The sequence below is a fragment of the Erythrolamprus reginae genome, chromosome 10 (assembly GCF_031021105.1).
Source record: "Erythrolamprus reginae isolate rEryReg1 chromosome 10, rEryReg1.hap1, whole genome shotgun sequence".
Classification (NCBI taxonomy): Eukaryota; Metazoa; Chordata; class Lepidosauria; order Squamata; family Dipsadidae; genus Erythrolamprus; species Erythrolamprus reginae.
Genome location: NC_091959.1, coordinates 41,233,271 through 41,258,376, shown reverse-complemented (window position 1 = coordinate 41,258,376; position 25,106 = coordinate 41,233,271). Strand labels below are relative to the sequence as shown.

General features: G+C 44.6%; 2 protein-coding genes across 4 annotated transcripts in view; one reads left to right on the top strand and one right to left on the bottom strand.

Moving 5' to 3' along the window:
• Positions 1-346: 346 nt before the first annotated feature.
• Positions 347-23,589, bottom strand: UFD1 (ubiquitin recognition factor in ER associated degradation 1). 2 transcript variants are annotated; one of them, XM_070762856.1, is made up of 13 exons: positions 23,514-23,589; positions 22,474-22,707; positions 18,978-19,110; positions 14,752-14,784; positions 12,403-12,524; positions 9,026-9,156; positions 7,194-7,266; positions 6,095-6,163; positions 4,869-4,934; positions 3,047-3,094; positions 2,013-2,101; positions 1,838-1,919; positions 347-461 (listed from the first exon to the last, which is right to left on the bottom strand). In XM_070762856.1, the coding sequence occupies exons 2-13, from the start codon at positions 22,474-22,476 to the stop codon at positions 387-389; spliced, it is 924 nt and encodes a 307-aa protein (XP_070618957.1). In that variant the 5' UTR covers positions 22,477-22,707; positions 23,514-23,589; the 3' UTR covers positions 347-386. The 2 variants fall into 2 exon arrangements, with proteins under 2 accessions (XP_070618957.1, XP_070618956.1); XM_070762855.1 differs by lacking the exon at positions 23,514-23,589 and having other exon boundaries at positions 22,474-23,145.
• Positions 23,590-23,630: 41 nt separating this feature from the next.
• CDC45 (cell division cycle 45) overlaps positions 23,631-25,106 on the top strand; it is a 29,425-nt gene continuing 27,949 nt past the window's right edge. The window contains exon 1 of one of the 2 annotated variants that reach the window (XM_070762849.1): positions 23,631-23,874. In XM_070762849.1, coding sequence (XP_070618950.1) covers positions 23,855-23,874 — 20 coding nt within the window. In that variant the 5' untranslated portion in view covers positions 23,631-23,854. Of the gene's footprint in view, positions 23,883-25,106 lie in introns of both variants that reach the window. The other variant, XM_070762850.1, reaches the window with a different exon arrangement.

Genomic DNA, 25,106 nt, shown 5'->3' with positions numbered 1-25,106 from the left:
AAAAAAACCCCAACAACTAAAACCATACAACACATTCATACCAAACATAAAATATAAGATATTTTATAAGATAGTTGTTTTCCTGTGGACATCTCTTTACCCAACTAAGTGACAACATCAATGCTAGATGGGATGGGAGGAGGAGACTGTGGGATCCTTGGTGCTCTGAACTTGATGGTTTGCCTGCAGACATCTCTTTACCCAATCAGGTAACACCATCAGTGCTGGAAGGGAATGGGAGGGGGCCCTTTGCTCTCAAAACTGAAACACCTTCAGAAGCCTATTTTAATTCTCTGTTCAAATTATGCACGCAGAGAAGCAGGAAGTAGAAAGAAGTCTCGCCAGAAATGCTACAGGGTTATTTTATTGTCGTCCAAGCGCAACATTCAGGGTTTTCGGCTTTTCTTGCGAAGGGATTGACCTTCTCCGGAGAATGCGATAAAACGACTGCCAGCATCATCCTGCAAAAAATGGAGAAAAGGAGAGAGAGGGGATTTGGACCCCAATTATTATTTTCTGGAATTGTGCTCAACAAGTAAAACAGACCCTGCTTCCTTTCCCCCCCCCCCTAAAAGAAAGAGCATTTCTAGAAAATAATACACTGCTCAAAAAAAATAAAGGGAACACTTAAACAACACAATATAACTCCAAGTAAATCAAACTTCTGTGAAATTGAGCTGTCCACTTAGGAAGCAACACGGATTGACAATCAATTTCACATGAGAATATTTCATTCATTCAGATCTAGGATGTGTTATTTATATTATATTATATTATATTATATTAATTAGATTTGTATGCTGCCCCTCTCCAAAGACTCGGGGTGGCTCAGAGAACACAATACAAAAACAATATGTGTACAAATCTAATAATTAAAAACTATAACAATTCAAAGTGTTGGTAATGACCTTTAAAGCCCTACATGGCATTGGGCCAGAATACATCCGGAACTGCCTTCTACCGCACGAATCCCAGCGGCCGATAAGGTCCCGCAGAGTTGGCCTTCTCCGGGTCCCGTCGACCAAGCAATGTCGTTTGGCGGGCCCCAGGGGAAGAGCCTTGTGGCGGCCCCGGCCCTCTGGAATCAACTCCCCCCAGAGATTAGAATGGCCCCCACCCTCCTTGTCTTTCGCAAATTACTCAAGACCCACCTTTATTTATTTTATTTATTTATTATTTAGATTTGTATGCCGCCCCTCTCCGAAGACTCGCCAGGCATGGGGGAGTTAGGATATTCCTTCCCCTAGGCCATTACAAGTTATGTATGGTATGTTTGTGTGTATGTTTGGTTTTTATAATAAGGGTTTTTAGTTGTTTTATTAAATTGGATTGTTACATGTTGTTTTTTATCATTGTTGTTAGCCGCCCCGAGTCTGCGGAGAGGGGCGGCATACAAATCCAATAAATAAATAAATAAGCTAAGATCCCATAACCTTAAAAAACAGTCAATTTACTCAATCACGTCCATACATAACATTTAATGGTCAGAGAGAAGCATAATCTAGCTGCCTCATGCCTGGGGACAAGGGTCTTGAGGCTCTTGCGAAAGGCAAGGAGGGTGGGGGCAGTGCGAATCTCCAGAGGGAGCTGATTCCAGAAGGCCAGGGCTGCCACAGAGAAGGCTCTTCCCCTAGGTCCTGCCAGGGTTTGAGAGTTCTCTTTATTTTTTTGAGCATTATATATTGATGTTAGGACTGTGATGTATAAACAGATCACAATAACCACCTGCAACTTTTTCAGGCTGGTTTGCGCCGCACTTGTTGAAGTTCACAATCTGAGATACGGCTTTTTAAATTATTATTATTATTATTTTAAATCCCTATCCAGCTTCACTCACCTCTTCTATTTTCTTGACCAGCGGCCGGGAATTTCGAATGAATGTGATCTTGCCGATTTTGAACTCGTAGTTTGGAATGCCCCTGAGAGAGGAAAGGAGAGAAAGTTACCCGTTTAAAAAGAAATTAATCATGGAATTTTGCGTGAAAGTTAAGAGAAAGAAAGGTCCAACTAACCGTCGAATATCTTCTGGTTTAATTGGAGAAGGACTTGGATCAACCCCCTTCTTTTTTCCATCCAACCTGTTCCCGGATCCAGAAAAAGCCTCAGGGGAAAAAAAAGAGAGAAAAATAATCATTTACCTATGTGATCCCCTTATATAGAGCGCTGGTGAGACCACATTTGGAATACTGTGTTCAGTTCTGGAGACCTCACCTACAAAAAGATATTGACAAAATTGAACGGGTTCAAAGATGGGCTACAAGAATGGTGGAATGTCTTAAGCATAAAACGTATCAGGAAAGACTTCATGAACTCAATCTGTATAGTCTGGAGGACAGAAGGAAAAGGGGGGACATGATCGAAACATTTAAATATATTAAAGGGTTAAATAAGGTTCAGGAGGGAAGTGTTTTTAATAGGAAAGTGAACACAAGAACAAGGGGACACAATCTGAAGTTAGTTGGGGGAAAGATCAAAAGCAACATGAGAAAATATTATTTTACTGAAAGAGTAGTAGATCCTTGGAACAAACTTCCAGCAGACGTGGTAGATAAATCCACAGTAACTGAATTTAAACATGCCTGGGATAAACATATATCCATTGTAAGATAAAATACAGAAAATAGTATAAGGGCAGACTAGATGGACCACGAGATCTTTTTCTGCCGTCAGGCTTCTATGTTTCTATGTTGTCACTTTTAAATGTTTCAATGGCAGTGAAAAAAGTCACTTTTTTCAGTGCCATTGAAACCGAGCGGTCACTAACAGGACTGTCGTAAATGGAAGACAATTGGGGTTTTTGTACTTTTATCTTGGTTTTTCTTGTTTCCTATTTTTCTTGTTTCCCTACTGTTTCGAAAGTTATTAAGATCGTATGATTTTTTTTAAAAAAAGTTGACAGAACAGATTTGAAATCTGATTTTATCCCAAAGTTTCCTGAAGACAACCCCTGAAGGAACAAAGTCGCAGCATCAGAGATCATCTTTTTTTGCTTTTCTTTAACTCAATGATTAACCTGAGTAAGTTTTATCTCAATGGAAAGACTTACACGGAATCCAAGATCGCTCACATAGCCGCTGTGGTCTGCTTCCACATCCTAAAAAGCAAGAGGAAAAAAAATAAATGAAGTTATTTGAAGTTACAGTGGTACCTCGGTTCTCGAATGCTTTGGTTGTTGTACATTTCGGATACCGAACAAAATTGTCAGCAAAAATTTCCTTCGGTATCCGAACAAAAATTCGGATACCGAACAGCCACAGAAAATTTTGTTCATTATCCGAAATGTTACCGCCGGGGGCAGCTGCAATCCCGGCAGCTTCGGAGCTCTATAAGCGCTCCAAGCTGCAGGAAGGGTGGAGGCGGCTGCAATCCCGGCAGCTTTGGGGGCCTCCTTTCCTCAGTGCTTCTTCTTGTTACAGTACCTGTAGGCAGCTGCACCAACTTCCTCCTTCCCGGCGGTGGCAACGGTGGCGGCTTCCATTCGAGGAGCAACAGCCCCAGGAACGCCATGTGAGGGAAGCCGCCGGAGCCATCTCAGCAGTTGCCACCGCTCCAGCAGCTTCCCTTCATTAAGTGACGTTCCCGGCGCCGTTGCTATTTGAAGGGAAGCCACCGCCGTTGCCGCCGCCGGGAAGGAGAAAGTTGGTGCAGCTGCCTACAGGTAACAAGACAAAGCACTGAGGAAAGGAGCCCCCCGAAGCTGCCGGGATTGCAGCCGCCCGCACCCTTCCTGCAGCTTGGAGAGCTTATAGAGCTCCTCAGATTTTTTATCCCATAGGAAATAAAGAAAATAGATTTAATTGGTTCCCAGCGAGTCAACAGGGGCTGGGAACCAATTAAATCCATTTCCATTATTTCCTATGGGATAAATTAATTCAGTACTCGACCAAATCGGTTCTCGACCACACTTCTGGAACGAATTGTGGTCGAGAACCGAGGTACCACTGTATTTTCATTTGAAAATGAAATGGGTTGCTATGGCAGGCCAAAGCCTTTTTTCTTGGGGGTCTTTGGCCTGCCACACTTTATGCTATTTTAAAATATATCCTCAGCTGTGGGAATTTGGAAGGGGCAGTGGCATGAGGGATGACTGCATGGAACTATAACAAATTCCTTCTAGATGGTTAAGGTCTTCGCCCTCCTGCACCTGCATGGAATGAGATGGGAATTGCTGCTGAGTTGGTAGATGAAGATTGGTCAATATGATGGACTTGAGGTGTGTGAGGAAGAGGTCTTGAACTTTCAAATGGGTGGAGAAACCCCTTGGATTTCAGATTCGTGTTTCTCCCAGATGTGCCAACATGGCTCTTTGCTAATCAATTGGAACTTTGAGGAATTGTCTGCTCGGACTCGGATGTAATTTTCTTTTTTAATTTAAAATACATTTTATTTATAAACAAAACACACACAAGAAGACAAACAAAACATTTAAAAATTGGACAATATTTGACGTGCCTGTAATACAATTCTGATAGTGCTTCTTTCCTATTACACAAATCATATTTACACCAAATCTTAATAGTGATCTTAATCAAGTATATCTTTTTTTTTAATTCCCTTTTATATCCAAAACTCTGACCTTTACTTTCCAAGTTTTCTACCATTTATTGGCTCTCTTTTTTTCCTTTTACCAAACCAATTATAAAACTTGTCCCAACAGTTATTAAATTCTTCCTAATCTCTATTTTTTATTTACTTAGTAAGACAGTTCATTTCTGCACATGATATTACGTAGTTAATTTTCCATGATATTTGGAATGCTCACACACTACTTCTCTCAAGAGAAAGGGAGAGAAGATTTGTGTGTGTGTGCTTCTCTTGCAGGAGAAGGAACTCAAGAGCCAACAACAACGCAACAAGAAACAACTTACAGCAGACTCTTCATGAGGTGCTTGTCTTTCGGGCTCTTTGTACCCCAAAGGTGCATCGAAGTCTACCTGTATTAAGTCAACGAAACACAAAACGTTATACCCAGCTCACAAATTGAAGTCAACACAACACAAAAGTTACTCCCAACTCGCAATCATCACAGTGCCTATAAAACCACCCTAGGTCTGGCACGAACGACCAGATACACACTCATGTAGAGTTTAAAGTTGCTACATTTATTTATTTATTGGATTTGTATGCCGCCCCTCTCCTTAGACTCGCGGCGACTAACAACAGTGGTAAAAACAACATGCGACAATCCAATACTAAAACAGCTAAAAACCCTTATTTTAAAACCAATCGTACACACAAACATATCATACATAAATTGTAGAAGCCTAGGGGGAAAAGAATATTTCAGTTCCCCCATGCCTGACGACAGAGGTGGGTTTTAAGAAGCTTACGAAAGGCAAGAAGGGTGGGGGCTATTCTAATCTCTGGGGGAAGTTGGTTCCAGAGGGCCGGGGCCGCCACAGAGAAGGCTCTTCCCCTACATTATTGTTCTATGCCCATGATGGGGAAGGGGCATGCATAAGCGCACCATTGTGCCTACCGTCCCTGTCCTATTGTCTTCTTTTGTGACTTTTTATCATTACTTATCTAATGTTTAATTTGTACAAATTATCACCCTATAATTGTTTGACAAATAAATAAAATAAAATAAATAAACCTATGGCATGTGTGCCCCAGGAGGCACATGGAGGCACGTATTCTGATGTGGCGATGGGACAAGGTAAGACGATATATGGCGAGTAGGATCCGAGACCAAGCTATAAGAAACAAGTTGGAATCACTCTATAATATGTAAAGAAATATTTCACTCTTGGGTTTAAATTATTTATACAAGAAATACCCCCAACTGATGGTGGGGTATGATTGATTGTCTGGTGGTGGGGTCACTGAGCACATGTTATATGTAATATGTTGTGTGTGTGTTTTATATTATAAAAATCAATAAAAATATTAATAAAAAAAGACAAATAAATAAAATAAAATAAACCTATGGCATGTGTGCCACAGGAGGCACATGGAATCATATTAGCTGGCACTGGAGCCATGCGCCCATGGCACATGAGAGCCAGTTGATTTTCAGCTGGCCATGCCCCCTTCCCAGGAATATCCATGGCCCATTTTGAGGTGAGCCAAGGGCTGTCCATCCCTGACTTACATTCATGTCACATTCAATGATGGACACAGCTTTGTCTGGCTTCGTCTCCATGACCCGAAGTTCATAGATCTAAAAGAATGAGAGGAGAAAAAGAAAGAAAGGATGAAGAACAGATATATAGAGACATAGAACAGTGATGGTGAACCTTTTTCCCCTCCAGTGCCAAAAGAGCATGTATATGTGCACGAATGCCTACACCTATAATTCAATGCCTGTGGAGGGCAAAAACAGCTTCCCCCGCCACCCGGAGACCCTCTGGAGGCTGGAAATGGCCTGTTTCCCAACTTCTGGCGGGACCAGTAGGGTCATGTTTCGCCCTCCCCATGCTCCAAAGGCTTCCCTGGAGCCGAGGGAGGCTAAAAACACTCTCCCCCATCCTCCAGGAGGCTCTCTGGAAGCCAAAAACACCCTCCCAGAACCTCTGCGCAAGTCAAAAATCAGCTGGCTGGCACACATGCACGTTGGAGCTGAGCTAGGGCAACGAATCAAGTGCCAGCAGATAGGGCTCCCCATCTGTGGCACCTGTGCCATAGGTTTGCCATCACTGATATAGCAGATGGATGGATAGACGGGTAGAGAGATAAGTACGCAATCCCAGTTGGAAAAATGGAGAGGCGAATGCCTGCATGGAAGCAAAGAAATTGCCAAAAATTGGCGAAATCGTTCGTGCGTAAGCATCCTCGCACAAGATTTTGTTTCCTACGCATGTACAGAGGCCAAATCTCACACGGGCGCACGGGCAACAGCGCCGGTCACTGGAAGCGCGCCAGGAGCACAGGCAATGGGGTGCCCTTCAATGCTTCCACGCATGTGCTATGCTTGGTTATGCGGCTAACACGCATTCCTGCAGCTTCAAACTGTGCCTAAATAGGGCCGTATAGCGCCAGGGCAGGCGGGCGGGGCCACCAGCAGGTTCCTCCTACCAATTCCCCAAAGCGGTCTAAACCAGTTGAATGCCATCTTTGGCGGAAGTCTTTCCCATCTTTTAAAACTAGCCGGCAGGGGAATTCTGGGAACCGAAGTCCTCCCAAGTTTAAAAGTTGCCCAGGTTGAGAAACCCTTTTGTAGTCTCTCTTTTTCTGCAAATAGCTGATGTTACCTTCTCGTTGTAGTTGATGGCGATGACATCTCCAGTGGTGAGGCAGGCAAAATTCCGGAGGGCATTTTCCAATCTTCATGCAGCGTTAAGGGGAAAGACAGAGATCTCCCGATTGCAGTGTAAAAACATGAGAAGCAACTTTAAAAAAAAAAAATTAAAAAAAAATTCACCGTCCTTACTATCCACTCATTTATACTCTACTCATCTCTCTACCCATCCATCCATCCATCTTCTATATCTATCACCTATCCACCCATTTATACATCTCTCTCATCTCCCTACCTATCCATCCATTCATCTTCTATTATCTATACACCCATGTATACATCTCTCTACTCGTTTCTCTACCCATCCATCCATCTTCTATATCTATCACCTATCCACCCATTTATACATCTCTCTCATTTATTTATTTATTTTGTCCAATACACAATGAGAGTTTTAGTGGGTATATATCAATATACACATAGTAAAATACATGATGAAGGTTATAGAGGAGATACTCATAGTAAAATATATCTAAGAAATAATAGAAAAGAAGATATAGGAATAGAATATATCAATGAAAGAATAGAAGAAGAGATATAGGAATAGAGGAAAGGTATAGGAGATATAGGAGAACAATAGGACAGGGGACGGAAGGCACTCTAGTGCACTTGTACTCATCTCTCTACCGATCCATCCATTCATCTTCTATCATCTATACACCCATGTATAAATCTCTCTACTCGTTTCTGTACCCATCCACCCATCTTCTATATCTATCACCTATCCACCCATTTATACATCTCTCTCATTTCTCTACCTATCCATCCATCTATCCATCCATTCACCTTCTATCATCTATACACCCATGTATACATCTCTCTACTCATTTCTCTACTCATCCATCCATCTTCTATATCTATCATCTATCTACTCATTTACAGATCTTACTCATCTCTCTACCTATTTACCCGTCCATCCATTCATTCATCTTCTCTATCTATCACCTATCCATCTCTCTACTCATCTCTCTACCCATCTATCCATCCACCCGTGTATCTATACATCCATCTCTCTATATGTCTATCTGTCTGTCCATCTGTCACCATCCTCTTTTAATGACCCCATAATCCCTTGCGGGGTGTAGTCCGGGCAACCTTTCGTAAGCTCCTTAAAACCCACCTGTCGTCAGGCATGGGGGAACTGAGATATTCTCCTCCCCCTAGGCTTACAAAAAAATTATGCATGGTATGTCTGTATGTATGATTGGTTTATTAAATTAGGGTTTTTAAATTAACTTAAATATTAGATTTGTTTATATTGTCTTATTATTGTTGTTAGCCGCCCCAAGTCTACGGAGAGGGGCGGCATACAAATCTAATAAATAAATAGATAGATAGATAGATAGATAGATAGATAGATAGATAGATAGATAGATACATAGATAGATAGATAGATAGATAGATAGATAGATAGATAGATAGATAGATAGATAGATAGATAGAAAGAAAAACAAATAAACTGAATGGAGCTGATTTTTTTTACTGTCGCCAATGCAGAATTTTGTTCAGCGATGTTGGAAAATGATATATAAGTTACTGAACGCAGCTGAATCCCCCCCCCCCATCCCCAATACAGGTAGTCAAGGAATGGTTGGGTGGCCTAGTGGAGGAGCTCTCGTTATGAGTTCGATCCCAGGTAGAGGCAGATATTTCTCTCTTTGGGAATACTTCTCCTGAAGAAAACTCCGCGTTGGCGACAGGAAGGGCATCCGGCCATTAAAAACACTCTGCTAGCTCCCTCCTGAAGGACCACTCCCCCCCCCCCCCCAAAAAAAAAAAGGATACACAGCTTTAGGGTTGGTGATGTCGAGGAAATCGGGACTCTGTGGCTGAAATTTGGAGTAGGTGGCGACTTGGAGGTTGACGCTTTCCACCTGCACCAGGCCTCCTTCCTCCAAAAGGAGATTCTGCATCATCTTGAGAAAAAAATAAGACACACATCCAAACTGATTACAAGCAAGGCCCAGAAGCTCAACGTGTTTTTCTATCAATTTTGCAAACCTTAGGACCCTGATAGCAGACCAATGGCACAAATGCCACAGGTGGTACGCGGAGCTATATCAGAGGGCACGCGAGACTTTGCCATGTTTCTGCTCCAACGTCGATGCATGCACTGGACAGCTGAATTTCAGCCTTGAGAAAGGCCGTTTTCATCTTCTGGACGCTTCAGGGAATCTTCCCTGAAGCTCTGGAGGCCAAAAAATCTCCCTAGGACAAACCGGAAGTTTGGAAAAACGCACTTCCGGTTTGCCATTGTGCTGTTTTTTGCACTGTGGAGTTTCAGGGAAGCTTCCAGAAACTCTGGACTGCAAACAACATCACAAATGGCAAACCGGAAGTGTGTTTTCTGAACTTCCGGTTTGCTGTTGTGCTGTTTTTTACATTCCAGAGGACTCGGGAAAGCTTTCTGAAGCAATAAAACACCACAATGGGCAAACCGGAAATGCGTTTTCTGAACTTCCGGTTTGCTGTTGTGCTGTTTTTTACATTCCAGAGGACTCGGGAAAGCTTTCTGAAGCAATAAAACACCACAATGGGCAAACCGGAAATGCGTTTTCTGAACTTCCGGTTTGCTGTTGTGCTGTTTTTTACATTCCAGAGGACTCGGGAAAGCTTTCTGAAGCAATAAAACACCACAATGGGCAAACCGGAAATGCGTTTTCTGAACTTCCGGTTTGCTGTTGTGCTGTTTTTTACATTCCAGAGGACTCGGGAAAGCTTTCTGAAGCAATAAAACACCACAATGGGCAAACCGGAAATGCGTTTTCTGAACTTCCGGTTTGCTGTTGTGCTGTTTTTTACATTCCAGAGGACTCGGGAAAGCTTTCTGAAGCAATAAAACACCACAATGGGCAAACCGGAAATGCGTTTTCTGAACTTCCGGTTTGCTGTTGTGCTGTTTTTTACATTCCAGAGGACTCGGGAAAGCTTTCTGAAGCAATAAAACACCACAATGGGCAAACCGGAAATGCGTTTTCTGAACTTCCGGTTTGCTGTTGTGCTGTTTTTTACATTCCAGAGGACTCGGGAAAGCTTTCTGAAGCAATAAAACACCACAATGGGCAAACCGGAAATGCGTTTTCTAAACTTCCGGTTTGCTGTTGTGCTGTTTTTTACATTCCAGAGGACTCGGGAAAGCTTTCTGAAGCAATAAAACACCACAATGGGCAAACCGGAAGTGCGTTTTCTAAACTTCCGGTTTGCCCGTTACGCTGTTTTTTGTACTCTGGGGCTTCAGGAAGTTTCCCTGAACCTCCAAAGTGCAAAAAACCCAGCACAATGGCAAACCGGAAGTGCATTTTCACGAACTTCCGGTTTGCCCGTTTGGGCATTTTTTTCACCTACCAGGCTTCAGAAAGGCCTGTGTGTGTATGCGCAGGAGCAGCGTGAGAGGGGTGTGCATGCGTGAGGGAGGGAAGGGGTGTGGGTACGTGTATGCCTGCTAGCACACCCACACCCACCCCTTTTGGCATGCGAATCAAAAAAGTTTTCCATCATTGCCTGAGGTCAGGGGTAGGCAAAGTTGGCTCTTCTATGGCATGTGGACTTCAACTCCCAGAATTCCTGAGCTAGCATGATAGGATCAGGAATTCTGGGAGTTGAAGTGCACATAGAAGAGCCAGCTTTGCCTACCTCTGCCTTAGGAAATAGAAGTACTGTAGGAGGAACAGGTAACAAAATGGCATTGCAACAGCCAGAGAGAAGAAATTCATCTTTTAATTTCCCCATTAGGAAAAGTTTAACTTCTCCCCATGTATGTCCACCTTTAACAGGTCCACCTACAATTCCAGATCACATCTTTTTAGTTTAAAAAAAAAGCTCACAAAATTGAGAGTGGGGAGGGGGAAATGGGTGAAACTGACCAGGAAGGGAGGCTATTGAAATTGACTATCTACCACTTTTACTTGAGAACACTGTTCCCTTTAAGCTGCACGCGAGAGCATGCGCCCCCCGCCCAAAATACCCCCCTGCACACCCTTTTCCAAGGGCGCTCAAGGAGCCGGGCCTTGGAGTTGGGGGCGGGGAGCAACAAAAGTGCGGAGGCGCCGTGCGCGCGCCCCATCCCCCTGCCAGCCGCGGCCGCCCCCGCCTCCCCACAGGGCCTCTGGCCCCCTCACGCCCCTGTCTTCTCGCCGCTGCCCCCCGCCCACCTGATCCACAGCTTCTCCTCCTCCTCATCCGCGCTCCAAGCCAGGGGGCTGCGAGAGGGTTTTCTCCGCGCATTTTGGGAATGCCCGCCCTGCCCCTCTCGCAGCCCCTTCGCTGGGAGCGCTTTCGTCCCGAGCTTTCAGCAAGGGGGCTGCAGTAGAGGCAGGGCAGGCGTTCCCGAAGCACTCGGAGAAAGCACTCTTGCAGCCGCCTCACTGAGAGAGAGAGAGAGGGAGAGAGCGCAACAGGCAGAGCAAGATGGAAAGAGGGAGGGAGAGAGAAAGTAAGTGAGAAAGAGAGAGAGAGAGAAAGAGGGGGGGAGAGAGAGAGAGATAGCAAGAGAGAGAACAAGAGAGAAAGAAAGCAAGAGAGATAGAAAGAAAGCAATAGAGAAAGAAAGAGTGAGAGAGAGAGAAAGAGCAACAGACAGAGCGAGATAGAAAGAGAGGGAGAAAGTGAGAAAAAGAGAGAGCAAGAGGGGGAGAGAGTAAGAGAGAGAAATGACTCTTGATTTAAAGCATATGGTAAAAAGCACCCAAATAATAACAGAGAAAAAAACCCGAACCTTGTGTGTGTGTTTGTGTATGAACTCTTGAACCATTTCCAATAGCCCTCACCTGTTATTGGAAATGGTTCAAGAGTTCACATACATACACACAAACAAGGGGGGAGACAGGGATGGAAAAGAGAAGAAGATAGTAATAATAGAAATAGATTTTGGTTTTGTTTTATTTCTTTTAATAAAAAAGAAGGGAAATTTTTTTCTTCTTTATTTGTTTATTTATTTATTTATACTTCTATGCCGCCCAGTCCCAAAGGGACTGCCGCTCAGACACTATACTTTTCCGCCCACATCGAAGAAAAAATTAGAGGGAACATTGCTTGAGAATAGAAACAATTTAATTCAATTGACTTAAAACAAAAATAGAGACATAGGAAGAGAGTGGGAAGGGGACAAAGAGAAGATTTGAGTACCGTTTCTCTAATGTAATGGAACAAAACCATCTACATACCCAGTGGGGAAGGTAACAGATGCCTTCATCTGCCACAAATTCCAGCACGCCACAATGAGTCATCCGGTCTGAATTTTTATTCGTCAGTTTAAACAACATCGGGTAGGTGATATTAAGCCGACCTAATGGAAACAAGAAGGGAGAAAATCTACAAAGTACATTACGATGGTACCTCTACCTAAGAACAGAATAGAATTTTATTGGCCAAGTGTGATTGGACACACAAGGAATTTGTCTTGGTGCAGATGCTCTCAGCGTACATAAAATAAAATATACATTTGTCAAGAATCATGTGGTACAACACTTAATGATTGTCATAGGGGTCAAATAAGCAATGAAGAAGCAATATTAATAAAAATCTTAGGATATAAGCAGTCATACAGTCAACATGGGAGGAAATGGGTGAAAGGAATGATGAGAAAAACTAGTAGAACAGAAGTGCAGATTTAGTAGAAAGTCTGACAGTGTTGAGGGAATTATTTGTTTAGCAGAGTGATGGCGTTCGGGAAAAAACTGTTTTTGTGTCTAGTTGTCTTGGTGTGCAGTGCTCTGTAGCGACGTTTTGAGGGTAGGAGTTGAAACAATTTGTGTCCAGGATGTGAGGGGTCAGTAAATATTTTCCCCGCCCTCTTTTTGACTCCTGCAGTCTACAGGTCCTCAATGGAAGGCAGGTTGGCAGCAATTGCTTTTTCTGCAGTTCTGATTCTCCTCTGAAGTCTGTGTCGGTCCTGTTGGGTTGCAGCACCAAACCAGACAGTTATAGAGGTGCAGATGACAGACTCAATGATTCCTCTGTAGAACTGTATCAGCAGCTCCTTGGGCAGTTTGAGCTTCCTGAGCTGGCGTAGAAAGAACCTTCTTTGTTGTGCTTTTTTGATGATGTTTTTGATGTTAGGTGATGCCTGTACATAAGAACTTTTCTAGATAAGAACCAGGTGTTCAAGATTCTTTTGCCTCTTCTCAAGAACCATTTTCTACTTAAGAACCCAAGCCCGGAAATATTTCCCAGGAAATTTGAGAGCGGCACAAAGGCCTGGCCAGTTTCCTGCCATTCCCCCTTTAATGCTGGCCATCTTGGGCTTTTCTGGGCTGCCAGAGGAGCCTTTTGGTGGTGCTTAAGGAGGTTTTGGCGTGGGAGACGCATGCTCCGTCTTTCTTTTTTTAAGCTTTAAAATTTTGGCTTTTTTTGATTCCCCTCACTTCACCTTCTTCCTTCGTCAGCGACTGTCCTCCTCCTCTTCTTCCTCCTCCTCCTCCCACCCAAATTCCAAGCTTTTATTTATTTCCTAATGGGTTTGCAGGCATTATTTGCTTTTACATTGATTCCTATGGGGAAAATTGCTTGTACTTATAAACTTTTTCTATTTAAGAACCTGGTCACGGAACGAATTAAATTTTTAAGTAGAGGTACCACTGTACATTATATTCAAAGAGACAATTCCTGAAAGTGCAGAAAATCCCTAACGTCGTCGTTTTAGTGTTTTTTAGAGGGTGGTTATTTTTTAAAAATTGTTTAAACTTAATTGCTCTGCTCCCTATCCCGTTTTTATTTTTTATACAAATGTTTTTGAGACTGCATTGGGGGAGAAAACCTCTCTTTCTGTAAAAATGGAATTTAATCTTTTATTAAAATTTAATTTCTAAGGTTAATTTTTATACTTTTAAAAAATTTATCAGTTATATTGCATCATATGCTATCTGGAACCCTCTTCGAGGGAGATGGGAGGTTTAGAAATTAGATATAGATACATAGATAAGAGATGTAGATAATTGACAGGAGATGGAAGAGAAGATATTGTATTTCATTCTCCTTATTTGTTTAGATAGATAGATAGATAGATAGATAGATAGATAGGTAGATAGGTAGATAGGTAGATAGGTAGATAGATAGATAGATAGATAGATAGATAGATAGATAGATAGATAGATAGATAGATAGATAGATAGATACTTGGACAGACAGACAAATACCACCTTTTTCCAAAAATAAGACTCTGTCTTATATTTGTTTGAACTCTGAAATATGCGCTTGGCTTTATTTTTGAGGTCTTATTTTAGGGCATCTTGCCATCTTACCTGATTTCTAGCTGTCTCCCTAATTCTAACCGGAGGAAATGTTGAGGACTGGCTGCGATGCGTTTAAATATTTTTGAGGAGGGCTTATCTTTTGGGAAGGGCTAATTTTCAAAGGAAGGCTTATTTTCAGGAAAACATGATAGGTAGATAGGTAGGTAGGTAGGTAGGTAGATGCCTAACAAATCAAAGAGTACAACAATAGTCCTTTAAAGAAAATAGATGTGCAATAAAAGAATATCAAGCGTGAAAACACATTAAATGTACACAACTTACTGAGTTGATCCAAGGCAGAGGGTGGCATAATTACTGCAAGAAAAAGACAAAAACAATTTGTGAAAAAATGTCAGAAAAAACAGACACCTGCTGGCAATAAATAAATAAATAAATAAAGCAAGGGGGCACAATCTGAGGTTAGTTGGGGGAAAGATCAGAAGCCACATGAGAAAATATTATTTTACTGAGAGTAGTAGATGCATGGAACAAACTTCCAGCAGACGTGGTTTATTTATTTATTATTATTTATTACTTGGATTTGTATGCCGCCCCTCTCCGAAGACTCGGGGCGGCTCACAACATGTAAAAAGACAAATCGTAAGTAATCAACAATTTAAAATTTTAAAGATTTAAAAAACCCCACAAACTAACAGACTCACACACAAGCATACCATATATAAATTCAACGTGCCCAGGGGGGGGGATGTTTCAATTCCCCCATGCCTGACGGCAAAGGTGGGTTTTAAGAAGTTTGCGGAAGGCAGGAAGAGTAGGGGCAGTTCTAATCTCCGGGGGGAGTTGGTTCCAGAGGGCCGGTGCCGCCACAGAGAAGGCTCTTCCCCTGGGGCCCTCCAACCGACATTGCTTAGTTGACGGGACCCGGAGAAGGCCCACTCTGTGGGACCTAATTGGTCGCTGGGATTCGTGCGGCAGGAGGTGGTCTCGGAGATATTCTGGTCCAGTGCCATGAAGGGCTTTAAAGGTCATAACCAACACTTTGAATTGTGACCGGAAACTGATCGGCAGCCAGTGCAGACTGCGGAGTGATGGTGAAACATGGGCATACCTGGGTAAGCCCATGACTGCTCTCGCAGCTGCATTCTGCACGATCTGGAGTTTCCGAACACTTTTCAAAGGTAGCCCCATGTAGAGAGCATTACAGTAGTCGAACCTCGAGGTGATGAGGGCATGAGCGACTGTGAGCAGTGAGTCCCGGTCCAGATAGGGCCGCAACTGGTGCACCAGGCGAACCTGGGCAAACGTCCCCCTCGCCACAGCTGCGAGATGTTGTTCTAATGTGAGCTGTGGATCGAGGAGGACGCCCAAGTTGCGGACCCTCTCTGAGGGGGTCAATAATTCCCCCCCCAGGGTAATGGACGGACAGATGGAGTTGTCCTTGGGAGGCAAAACCCACAGCCACTCCGTCTTATCCGGGTTGAGTTTGAGTCTGTTGACACCCATCCAGGCCCCAACAGCCTCCAGGCACCGGCACATCACTTCCACCGCTTCGTTGACTGGGCATGGGGTGGAGATGTAAAGCTGGGTATCATCGGCATATTGATGATACCTCACCCCATGTCCTTGGATGATCTCACCCAGCGGTTTCATGTAGATGTTAAATAGCAGGGGGGAGAGGACCGACCCCTGAGGCACCCCACAAGGGAGAGACCTAGGAGTCGACCTCTGTCCCCCCACTAACACCGACTGCAACCGGCCAGAGAGGTAGGAGGAGAACCACTGAAGAACAGTGCCTCCCACTCCCAACCCCTCCAGCCGGTGCAGAAGGATACCATGGTCAATGGTATCGAAAGCCGCTGAGAGGTCAAGGAGCACCAGGACAGAGGATAAACCCCTGTCCCGGGCCCGCCAGAGATCATCCATCAACGCGACCAAAGCGGTTTCCGTGCTGTAACCGGGCCTGAAACCCGACTGCTGGGGACCTAGATAATCGGCTTCTTCCAAGGACCGCTGGAGCTGGAGTGCCACCACCTTCTCAACAACCTTCCCCATAAAGGGAAGGTTGGAGACTGGACGGTAGTTATTAAGCACAGCTGGGTCCAGGGAGGGCTTCTTGAGGAGGGGGCGCACAAGTGCTTCTTTATAGAGTGATGGAAAAACTCCCCTCCCCAAGGAAGCGTTGGTAATCTCCTGGGCCCAGCTCCGTGTCACCTCCCTGCTGGCCGAGACCAACCAGGAGGGACACGGATCCAGTAAACAGGTGGCGGAACTCACAGCTCCAATGGCCTTGTCCACTTCATCAGGTGTCACCAGATCAAACTCTTCCCAGACAGGTGGACAAGTACGTGCCCCAGTCACCTCGACTGACTCGTTGTCAGTCGACTCTGCTATACAATTGGAGTCGAGGTCGGCCCAAATCCGAGCGACTTTATCAGCGAAAAACGAGTTAAAGTCCTCGGCACTACTCTGCAAGGGCTCCCCAACTCCCCCCTGATTAAGAAGGGAGCGGGTCACCCTAAACAGAGCGGCCGGGCGGGATTCCGCTGATGCAATCAAGGCGGCATGGTACGCGCATCTTGCCGCCTTGAGCGCCACTTTGTAAGTCTTAATAAAAGCTCTTACAAGTGTTCGATCAGATTCAGACCTACTCTTCCTCCATCGCTTCTCTAGACGTCTCTTCTGGCGTTTCAACTCCCGGAGCTCCTCGTTGAACCATGGAGCTCTACGGGGTCTAGCGCCACGGAGAGGTCGCAAAGGCGCAATCCGGTCAAGAGCCTCCGCTGCAGCCTCGTTCCAGGCTTTCGCAAGAGACTCTGCCGAACTGTGGACAAGTGCCTCTGGTATAACCCCAAGCGCCGTCTGAAAGCCCTCTGGGTCCATCAGGCGTCTGGGGCGGAACATCTTAATTGGTTCCGCCTCCCTGCGGGGAAGGATTGGAGCCAGGAAGTCAAGCCGTAGTAGAAAATGGTCTGACCATGACAAAGGCACTGCTTCTAAGCCCCCTAGTCTCAGACCATTACTCAGTTGCTCGGAAAGGAATACCATGTCGGGTGCGTGCCCCCCCTCATGAGTCGGACCCCGTACTACTTGAGTCAGGTCCATGGCTGTCATGGTGGCCATGAACTCCTGTGCCAACCCAGAGGTTTCGCCGAGTGACGGCAGGTTGAAGTCCCCCAAGACAATAAGTCTGGGGAACTCCACCGCCAACCCGGCTACCTCCTCGAGTAGCACAGGCAGGGCTTTTGACACGCAGCTGGGAGGCAGGTACGTGAGAAATAAGCCCACCTGAACCCCTAGGTCCAACTTCATCAAGAGTGACTCGCAACCCGCAATTTCCGGAGCAATGAGCCCACGTAGGCAAAGGCTCTCCCTGGCTATAATAGCCACTCCTCCCCCCCTTCCCTGGGGTCGAGGTTGATGCCATATCTGAAACCCAGCTGGGCAAATTTCAGAGAGAGGAACACCTCCCTCTGGGCCCAGCCAGGTTTCAGTAATACATGCCAGGTCGGCCTCCTCATCCAGGATCAGATCCCGGATGAGGAGAGCTTTGTTTACCACCGACCTGGCATTAAGCAGCAGCAACCTGAGTCCAGGGCCAGAGTTACACTCATCACCAGTACCCAAGATTGGGCTCACGGAGCCAGAACAAGGGATCGTTATTAAGCAACGGTCCCTCGTTCCCCTGGAACGGCTAACTCCGCGGCCCCCGCCATATCTGCCTCTCCCCAGCAACACAGGAATATTCCGACCCTCTGCCACCCCAGAGATCGATGGTTGGTAAATCCAGTCACTGAATTTAAACATGCCTGGGATAAAACATAGATCCACCCTAAGATAAAATACAGGAAATAGTATAAGGGCAGACTAGATGGACCAGGCGGTCTTTTTCTGCCATCAATCTTCTAAGTTTCTATGTAAAATGAGGCTCCCTATGAGGCAACCAGGTAAAACAGGAAGTTCCCACAGGACAACTAAAGGATAACACCCAGTCACTTGGCAAACAGGTATAGCACAGGAAGGACAACACTTCTGAAGAAATGATGACTCTTTTAACCAGAGCACGAGACCAGGTTATCCAAACACTTCGAAAGAGATAAATCACATTTGTAGAAAACACTGGCCCGTAAATAGATTTATACGTTTTGGCGGCTGTATCGAGTACTAGCTGATATAATCTATTTTTTTTATAGTAAATTCAGCAAGGGAAGATATAGTTGTTAGTGATTCATAGCCATGTTGTTTCCAGATTATTATTTTTTAAAAAGTCTTTCCATAGCAGCTGTGTATACAATTAGAGAGCGTGCAAAACAAAGTGCTTTTAAGAAGCACTTTAAGAAAAGACAAAGTGGAGCCTTGTAAATAATGCATGGCTATATTTATTAAGTTCACCGGGTAAGTGTCTTGTGAAAGATGGTTCCAGAATAAATGTGGGTTTATCTTCCTCTTCCTCCCCCTCCCCATCACCTATCGGCCAAAATCATTGCTATTTCAGCCTGCCAGAAAGGGAAGTTTAAATCAAATTGAAAACAAAGCCAAATAGCACATACTTTTTCCGCCCTTCTCCACATCGGATCGGTCATTAGGGCCAGCGAGCATGGAGACGGAGAAACAGCGGTATTGAGTAGAGAACCGGTTCTGGAAGACGCGAGGGATGGGATGATCAAACATGTTGAAAGAAAACTGGAGGGAAGAAGAAGAGAAAAACAGGAGGCGTTAAGAGGAGCACAATCTATTTGCCATAATCAATTCTGCTTTATGTTTTAATTATATATATATATAATTAAAAGAGATAGATCTAGCCGAAATAGATCTATCCTACCCTCCCTTAATTTTCAAATTCAGCAAAAAACCATGTGACACACACACACACACATATATATATATGTAAATTGTTCTGAGTTTGGGTTTTGCCCCGTGTAATATTTTGAGTGTCTATGCGACGTTTCGATGAAATCACATTAACCATCATCAGGCTGAAGTTATAAGCTTCGTGCTTATATTTACAGCAGCACGAAGCTTATAACTTCAGCCTGATGATGGTGAATGTGATTTCACCGAAACGTCGCATAGATACTCAAAATATTACACGGGGCAAAACCCGAACTCAGAACAATCTACATACATATACCCATGAAAATCTATGAAAACAAATATATATACATATACATATACATACATACATACATACATATATATATATATATATATATATATATATATATATATATATATATATATATTCTTATGTCGGATCACCCTGGTATATTTTTAAGGAACGTCACAGCTCCTTTTTTTTTTTTTTTTTGCCTATAGGCCCAACCTAGGGCCACTGCAAGGCAGTAATATATTTATAGCCGACAAACTATATTTTGTATATTTTGTACAAAATATAGTTTGTCGGCTATAAATATATTACTGCCTTGCAGTGGCCCTAGGTTGGGCCTATAGGCAAAAAAAAAAAGGAGCTGTGACGTTCCTTAAAAATATACCAGGGTGATCCGACATAAGAAAAAACATATACCCCTCCCTGGTACAGAGCTGAGAGGATTCAGATCGGATGGGTCTAATTGCTAGCTCTCTGCTTTACAATGCAGAAGCTTCCCAGATCGAATCCCAGTAAAAAGAGTGGGTGTGGCCAGCTGATGAGGCCTAATAAGGCCGAAATAGATCTATCCTGGTCTCCCTTAATTTTAAAATTCCAGCTATAAACATTTAACATATATATATATATATATATATATATATACAGTATATATATATATGTGTGTGTGTGTGTCACATGTTTAAGCTGAATTTGAAAATTAAGGGAGACTAGGATAGATCTATTTCGGCCTTATTTTGGCCTCATCAGCTAGCCATACCCACTGGGACTTGAACCTGCAACCCTTGCCTTGTAAGGCAGAGAATTATCCTCTAGGCTACAGTATACAGTATACACACACACACACACACACACACACACACACACACACAGTGTTCCCTCGATTTTCGCGGGTTCGAACTTCGTGGAACGTCTATACCACGGTTTTTCAAAAATATTAATTAAAAAATACTTCGCGGTCCCCCCCCCCATACCACGGTTTTTCCAGCCCAATGACGTCATGTCATTGCCAAACTTTTGTCTGCCTTTAAAAAACCTTTTTTTAATCAACTTTAATAAATAAACATGGTGAATAATAATCTAAATGGTTGCTAAGGGAATGGGAAATTGTAATTTAGGGGTTTAAAGTGTTAAGGGAAGGCTTGGGATACTGTTCATAGCCAAAAATAGTGTATTTACTTCCGCATCTCTACTTTGCGGAAATTCGACTTTCGCGGGCGGTCTCGGAACGCATCCCCTGCGAAAATCGAGGGAACACTGTATCCCACTCGTCATCTTCAGGCTGGTGTTTCTGTCCTTGTTCTAGGGCAAACACAGCCTGAAGATGACGAGTGGGACCTCGTTGAAACGTCGCCAGAAATTTCCAAATCCTACACGGGAAGAAACCCGAATATACCAAGACCATCATACCTGTACCCGTGAAAATCTACGAAAACAAATATATACTGTATATACATATATATATCTGTATGAGTCATGAGTCAAAAAGAGGGTGGGGAAAATATTTACTGACCCCTCGCATCCTAGACACAAACTGTTTCAACTCCTACCCTTAAAACGTTGCTACAAAGCACTGCACACCAAGACAACTAGACCCAAGAACAGTTTTTCCCCAAACGCCATCACTCTGCTAAACAAATAATTCCCTCAACACTGTCAGACTTTTTACTAAATCTGCATTTCTATTTCTACTAATTTTTCTCATCATTCCTATCATCCTTTTCCTCCCACTTGGGACTGTAACTTGTTGCTTGTATCCTAAGATTTTTATTAATATTGGTTGTTTTTTCATTGCTTATTTGACCCCTATGGCAATCATTAGGTGTTGTTCCACATGATTCTTGACAAATATATCTTTTTCTTTTAAGTACGCTGAGAGCATATGTACCAAGACAAATGCCTTGTGTGTCCAATCACACTTCTAATAAAATTCTATTCTATTCTATGCGTGTGTGTAACATATACACATACAGAGAGAGAGAGAGAGAGAGTATACATACAGTATATCGTAAATTAGACACAACTGGGATCAACACCCATCTTATTCCTCCCTTTGATATTTTAATAGAAATCCTATCCTGTTTCCTACACAGATGTGGCTATAGGCTGCCCCCACCTGCAGTGGCTCTGCAGTGTAGCCAACCCCCCAGATGGGGTTTGTCGTCCACACCGCCTGCATAGATTTTCTAATTCACCCTGCCCAAGTGAGTTTGCAATCCATTCTGCCTGTAGGGGGCTTTGTAGTCTACTTTGCATGCATAGGTTTTGTAGTTTCACCTACACCCCCCCCCCCAAAAAAAAAAGTGGTTTGCAACCCAATCCACCTGCCTGAGCTCTGCATTCACCCTACCTGGAGTTTGTAATCCACTTTACCTGGATGGGATTTCATAGCCCACAACCTCTAGGTTAGGTTTACACTCCATCCCACTTGCACAGGTTTTGTAGTCCACTCCTCCCGGAAGGGCTTTGGATCCCAACAATAATGGGATGGGGTTTTGTTGCCCATTCCTCCTGGCTGGGATGTGTAACCTACCCTTCCAGGAATTGGGTTTTGCATTCCCAACCTCTGGATGTAGTCCATCCCAGCCACATGGGATTTGCAGTCCCACTCCACCTGAACGGGGCCTGCCAGGATAGCGTTTCGTAGCTCCTAACCCCTGGATGGGGTTTGTAGTCCATTCTCTCTACTTGGGGCTTTCCGCTTGGATCCTGTATGTAAGCCCAACCCACCTCCATGGGTTTTATAGTCCACCCCACCCGTATGTGGTTTGAAAACCCCCAGCCAGGATGGGATTTCTGTACCCCACAAACCCTGGGTGGGATTTGCAGCCCATGAGGATTCGCAGTCCACCCCCGGCCGCATGGGATTTGTAGTCCATCCCCTGTAAACCGCCTTCCAGCCCAGAGGAGTCTATATTTTCCCTCCCTGCCAACATCTGTACCATGGCGGCGACGTCTCCTCCGGCTTCCCCTTCCAACCGGCCAAGGGTCCCCCCAAAATAATAGCCGAGTCACTTCTCCGCTCTTCTCCCGGCTAAGAAGCCTCTCGCGATGGATGGGGAGCCGCTCTTCGGCCTAGGCTCAGGCCTCGCCACGCAGAGTCCCCAAATCCGGCTTTCTTGTGGGGTCACAAAAGGGAATCACACCCGTTCCTCTCTTCGGAGTATGGGACGTTTCTGAGGGGCAGAGAAGGTATGAGGTTTTAGTTTTAAAGGAAACAGGGAAACTACGCCTCCCAGAATGCAGTTGGCGCCATCAGTCCTTCGATGTTTTCTTTCCGGTTGAGCGCAAACGACTCCAAGCGGAACTGTAAAACTTAAACCTGTTTTTCGCAGTCAAAGCACCGGTCTCCTTTAAGATATTCGGAAGTTTAAGAGCGCCCTTATGGCTTTCCTAAGAAGGTGTCTAGAGTTGTTTTTACGGTTTTCTCAACCCAGACAGAGAGCGGGGAATGTTATAGGCAAGGGAATGCCCTCATCAAAGATGACGGCCACCAGTTTGCCCTTATTATCCTGGCTCTGTTTTTGTTTTGCTTCTGAAAAGGAAAACAAAAATGGCGGCCGACACTCCTGGCCCAAGGTTTAGGAAACCTTGCATTACAACAGCTACTACCGGTACTGTTTAGGCGCTGCGGGTAGAAATAGGAAAAATGGATGGGGATAATTGATTAATGAAACGAGGCAACCCGTTCAGAAACTTTATACAGATACTGTAGTCCTCGATTTGCAACACCTGGTTTAGTGACCAAAGTTAGAAAGGCACTGAAAAATATGACTTGTGATCGTACTTCAAGGATTTACTGTCGAGGACTGTTGTATTTTGTACTGTTCAGAATATAAATAACTATTGAGCACTATAGAAGTGGAAAAAGTGGAAAAACAACAAGAGAAGTGCTTATTTATTAAGCACAGAAGTCTTAACCTAACACGGGATCACACCTCCCCCCCTCTACAATTACTGTACTGTATCTATAAACACCTACCGTATTTCCACTCTGTTCGCCCCGCACATGGAATGATACCTTGTTGAGAACCGGAAGTCTGTTTCTACAACTATCAAAACTACTTCTCCCTTCTTCTCTTCCGTCTTTGAGACGGGCGGGGCAGAAGAAGGCGGGGCCGAGGTGACGTAACCACGCCCAATCAGAACGTCAGAGCGCTAATCCTTGCTCTCCGATTGGTCGGTTTTCGGAGCGTCCGGGCCAATGAGGAAAGCCCGCTACTTTGGCGCCTTCCTCGAAGTAGGCTTTTTCTCCTCTCCCTCCACCGCCATTGTTGCTTCCCCGGCCGGTCATGTTCCTGACAGACTTTCGGAAGGAGTTTTATGAGGTGGTCTTGGGCCAGGTAAGGGTGTTTGGAGCCTTTCGGGTCAGGAGGAGGACTTGAGGACGACGGCTGGGAATAATGGGGCTTGTTGTCCATGGCGTTGAGAAGCTCCGCCCCCCTATCAGCCTACCCGGTCGGACTGTTGTGCAAGCTAAAATTACTGAGGGGACGTGGGGGGGGACTAAGAAGGAAAAGAGTGGAGTTGGGCCTGGAAGACTCTGAGGGTCTCCTCTTTCGATGCTTGAAACGGGCGCGAGCCGGGAGAGGAGGATGGGCATTGTAGTCCAACATGGGTATGGTAGTCCATCCTGGGCGGTTGTAGTCCCCCATTGAGCCCACAGACTGTATCCTCGCAGGGGTTTTAACTGGGTCGGGATGAGGCAAATGGACCTGGACAGGGATTTGTTTGGAAGGGGGATGGGAAATGACTGGTGGCTGGTGAGGATGGGTCTTGTAGTCCACCATGTAAAAGACCTCTTTCATTGCTTGAAACGGGGCGTGCTGGGGTTTATTTATTTTATTTATTTATTTATTTATTAGATTTGTATGCCGCCCCTCTCCGCAGACTCGGGGTTGTTGGGTGGTGGGGAAGATGGGCTTTGTAGTTCACTTTGGGTATTGTAGTCCACCCTGGATAGTTGTAGTCCACCTTTGTCCCCACAGACTGGATTCTCGTAGGGGTTTTAACTGGCTTTAACTGGCTTTGGGAAGTCCTTGAAACTGAATCAGTGAAGATGAAATTGACTAGATTGGGAAGAGATTTAAAGCAGAGGTCCCCAACCTTTTTTGCACCAGGGACCGGCTTTCAGCTAGACCAGTTTTCCATGGCCCGGTGGGGGGGGGGGAGCTAGCTGTCAGCGGCGCCGTAAAAGGGGCGATCAAGAGAGGAATGGGTGAATGAATGGACGGAGGGTGGGAAGGAAGGAAGGAAAGAGGGAAGGTACAGGAACAGAAGAAGGGTGCAAAGAAGCAAAGAAAGGTGTGAAAGGGGAGAGTAAGAGAGGAAGGAGTGAAAGAAGGGAATGAGGGAGGAAAGAAGGGAGGAAGGAAAAGGAAAGCAAGAAATGGAGGGAGGAAAGGAAGGGAGGAAAGGAAGGAAGAAAGAAAGAAGGAAAGAGGGAAGGGACAGGAACAGAGGAAGGAAGCAAGGAAACTTATGAAAGGGGAGAGTAAGAGAGGAAGGACTGGAGGGAGGGAGGGAAGAAGGTAGGAAGGAGAAAGAAAAGAAATAGAGGAAGGAAAGGTAAAAG

What these genes read in the sequence shown, in the direction of transcription:
- UFD1 (XM_070762856.1), bottom strand. An exon ending in CTCTGCCTTGGATCAACTCA is followed by an intron (nt 12,525 to 14,751) that starts GTAAGTTGTGTA and finishes TGTTTCCATTAG; the next exon opens with GTCGGCTTAATATCACCTAC. An exon ending in TGGTCAAGAAAATAGAAGAG is followed by an intron (nt 462 to 1,837) that starts GTGAGTGAAGCT and finishes CATTTTTTGCAG; the next exon opens with GATGATGCTGGCAGTCGTTT.